The 3,568-nt window shown below is 46.0% G+C and overlaps 1 protein-coding gene across 1 annotated transcript; it reads left to right on the top strand.

Moving 5' to 3' along the window:
* The first annotated feature begins 247 nt into the window (after positions 1-247).
* LOC122020595 (disease resistance protein RPS2-like) lies at positions 248-3,568 on the top strand. The gene is made up of 2 exons (XM_042578581.1): positions 248-415; positions 522-3,568. The coding sequence occupies exon 2, from the start codon at positions 588-590 to the stop codon at positions 3,390-3,392; it is 2,805 nt and encodes a 934-aa protein (XP_042434515.1). The 5' UTR covers positions 248-415; positions 522-587; the 3' UTR covers positions 3,393-3,568.

Raw genomic sequence — 3,568 nt, 5'->3', positions numbered from 1 at the left:
ATTCAGGTTAGTGGGGGATTCTGATCATCTCCATTTCTATCTAAATTATAATCTAGATGAAAAAAAATGAATTGAAGAAGAAATCATAATTAATTAGTCAAATAATGATCTCAATCTGATTGTAAACGTCCATCGTTGAATACACCCAAGAAAAAGGATATAAACGTCATTTGAATGAGGGCGTCGGCGGCTGCAGAAATTTGCATCTAGAAGTCACTTTCAACGTTCTAATTATCCAAAAAAAATATCCCGTACTCTGAGCACCAAAGGGGATCAACCTTTAGATCCGCCTCGACGAGCTCGGCAATCGGCATCGTCGTCGTGGGCACGGAAGCCGAAGGATCGGAGGGGTTACTGGGAGTTACTGGGAGGGGGAGAAAGAGGAGGAAGAGAAAAGAGAAGGATATTTTTATGGGTACGTTAGATAATTAGAAAGTTTACAATTGGTAATCTAGCAATTGTATCCCAACTCTCTCGCGCTCTCTCTCTCTTGATAGATTTTCCCAATTCTCTCTCGATAGGGCGACAGGTATGATCGTCTTCTCTTCATTCAGCTATCTTCATTGTTCTGTATCCGCACCACGGGAATGGATCCTATCGCTCCTGCAGCGACCTTGATCACTAAACTATGGGATCCGATTGCGCTCAAGCTGGCTTTCATCGTCGAAGCCGGAGATAACGTCAGATCTTTGCTCCTTTCCATGAACCGGCTCAAGGACAAGAGCATCGACGTAGCGAACAGAGTCTCAGCCGCCAAAGCTCAGCTGCTGACACCCATCCAAGAGGTTCTCGGTTGGCTCCGCCGGGTTGAAGAACTCGAAGCCGAAGTGAGCGCGATCGAGCAAGATTTCCTCAACCAGCCTACGTGTTTCTGCTCCTGCCATTACGACCTTTCTTCCAGCTACAGGATTGGCCGGGAAGCAAAACGGAAGGCTTCAGAGGCCGCTGAGATGCAAGCGAGGAGCTTCGACGTCGTGGCCACCGACGACTCAGCTCCGGCAGTCGCACTCGACCTTCCCACGCCGCCGGACGTCGGCGTTGAATCACCGTTGGAGAACGCTTTCCAGTACCTGTTCGACGACCAAAGATGCGTTATCGGGGTGCACGGCATGGGCGGTGTCGGGAAAACAACCCTGCTCAGAAGAATCAACAATTCGTTTGTGGGAAGGTCCGACTTTGACCTAGTCATTATGGTCGAAGCTTCTCTGGATTTCAAGATCGAACAACTGCAGCAGGCGATCGCAGATAGAGTCGGACTTCCACTGAGTCAAAATGGCACAAGTAAATCTTGGGCTATTGAGATCAAAAGGTCTTTGAATAGGAAGAAGTTCTTGCTGCTCCTAGACAACATCTGGGATCCCATAAATCTTACAGATGCTGGAATACCCACGGGGCCGAGCAAGTGCAAGATCGTGATTTCCTCTAGATTCGAGTCTACCTGCGCGCAAATGGGCGCGGAGAAGAAGATCAAAATGGAATGTTTGACTCCGGATAAAGCATGGGAGCTGTTCCGACAGAACCTGAGCGGCGACTTGCTAAACGATCCGGAGATCGAAGACCTCGCGAAGCAGGTGGCGGAAGATTGTAATGGTCTGCCCCTTGCTCTCGTTGTCGTCGCCGCTACCATGTCAACAAGAACAACTCGTGAAGAGTGGCAGTACGCAGTGAGGCAGATGCGCAAGATGCATCTCGAGAGCCTAGTTCCATTAGAGGCAAACTTGATTCCGACGCTAAAGCTAAGCTACGACAACTTGCCCAATGACCAGCTCAAGCTGTGCTTCTTGAGTTGCTCATTTTACCCCAGAGGTCACTCGATTCTGAAAGAAGAGCTCATAGAGTCCTGGATGGGTCTTGGCTTCTTGGAAGAGCATAATGACATCAATGAAATCTATCAGAAAGGGCATTTTTTGATAGGTAAACTAAGGGAGGCTTCCTTAGTGGTACCTGGGGATGATGAGAGGCGCGTAAAAGTGCATGATATCATTTGTGCCTTGGCCTTGCATATATCTAGTGTTGGATTGACACCTCGAACGGAGAAAGCTTCATCTTCATCTTCAAGATCTGATCCTGAGAAGATTTGGGCTGTGGATGCTGGAACTGGTTTGACAGACATACGCGCTGACTACTTAGAAGGCTCATCGATTGAACGCCTTTCGTTAATGCACAACAACATTGACACCTTGCCGGAGAAAACAGATTTCCCTGAATTGTTGTCGCTAATGTTGCAGTGTAATGATTCCTTGCCGCGAGTTTTTCCACGAGGTTTTTTTAAAGGCATGGGACGTCTCCAGTACTTGGATCTGTCCAACACAACAGTGGAAGATATTCATGGAATTGGCCAATTATTGTGCTTGGAGCATCTGAATCTATCTGGGACTCCCATCAGCAAATTGCCACAAGAAATACGATTTCTGACGAGGCTCAAGTATCTTTACTTGATAAACACATACAGTCTTGAGATTATTTTTGCCAAATCATTTTCAGGCTTGCATAACTTGAGAGTGTTCAATGCTTATGGAAGTTCTTTTCGATTCTGGGCAACTGATGGTGCAGCTGATGTTGATAGAGCAAGTCTCAGTGAACTGAATGAGTTGATAAACTTAAAAGCTCTTGGTATTTCAGTAGGAACACAGTCAACTTTTCAGAAGCTTTTCGACATGTCAATTCCTATCAGATATCTGTATATATCCGATCCAGATACTGCACCGATCGACATTTCTTTCAACCAGCTGCGATTACCATCTAATACTCTCCGGTCGAGAAGCAAAATAGACACATCACTTTTAGAAATGACTATAAAAAATTGCCAAGATTTAGAGGTTGTGACAATTGGTGAAGACAGGAAAGGCGCGCCTGAAAATGTGGATGGAGGTTTTTGTCGCCTATGCACTTTCAAAGGCCTAGAAAAGCTTCATCTGTTGCATCTCGGCAAACTGAGCAATATCACATGGAATGGAGTTAAGCCTTGCGAGTATTTCCCTCGCCTTAGGCTCTTGAGAATTGTTGGTTGTGACAAGTTGAGAAGCATCACTTGGACCAAGCAACTCCCTGACCTTGTGAACCTCTACATTTCTGGGTGTGCTGAAGTTCAACAAATAATCGCCGAAGAGGATGAAGATGTTGAACAAGAAGGGCGAGAAGTCTTTCCCAGACTCAAGGAGTTCGTCCTCAGGGATCTACCAAAATTGACCAGCATCTACCAGCGTACCTTGCCTTTCCCCAACTTGGTGTCTCTTCAAGTATTTAGATGCCCAAAGCTCGCGAGTCTGCCTTTCGGAGAAGGCAGTGCATGCCGCTTGCAAGAAATCCATGGCGGTAAAGAGTGGTGGGGAAATCTAAAATGGGCGAATAGGGCTTCTTTCGACAGGCATTTCAAGCAAGCAGCTAGTTGAGCCCCCCCGTCTTCTTTCTCCATGTTTTGTGCCGTTGCTACTTTGGGATTCTGTATTGCTTAATATTGTAGTGTGCATTTGCTTTTAGTGTTTCCATTTCCGGTCGAGTATTTCATTTGTATTCTCTCTGTTGGTATTCATCTCAATCTAATAAAAGGAGAATAAAGTTTTGATTT

This window comes from Zingiber officinale, chromosome 9A, assembly GCF_018446385.1.
Source record: "Zingiber officinale cultivar Zhangliang chromosome 9A, Zo_v1.1, whole genome shotgun sequence".
Classification (NCBI taxonomy): domain Eukaryota; kingdom Viridiplantae; phylum Streptophyta; class Magnoliopsida; order Zingiberales; family Zingiberaceae; genus Zingiber; species Zingiber officinale.
Note: the sequence above shows the minus strand (reverse complement) of the source record. Positions and strands in the feature narration are given on the sequence as shown.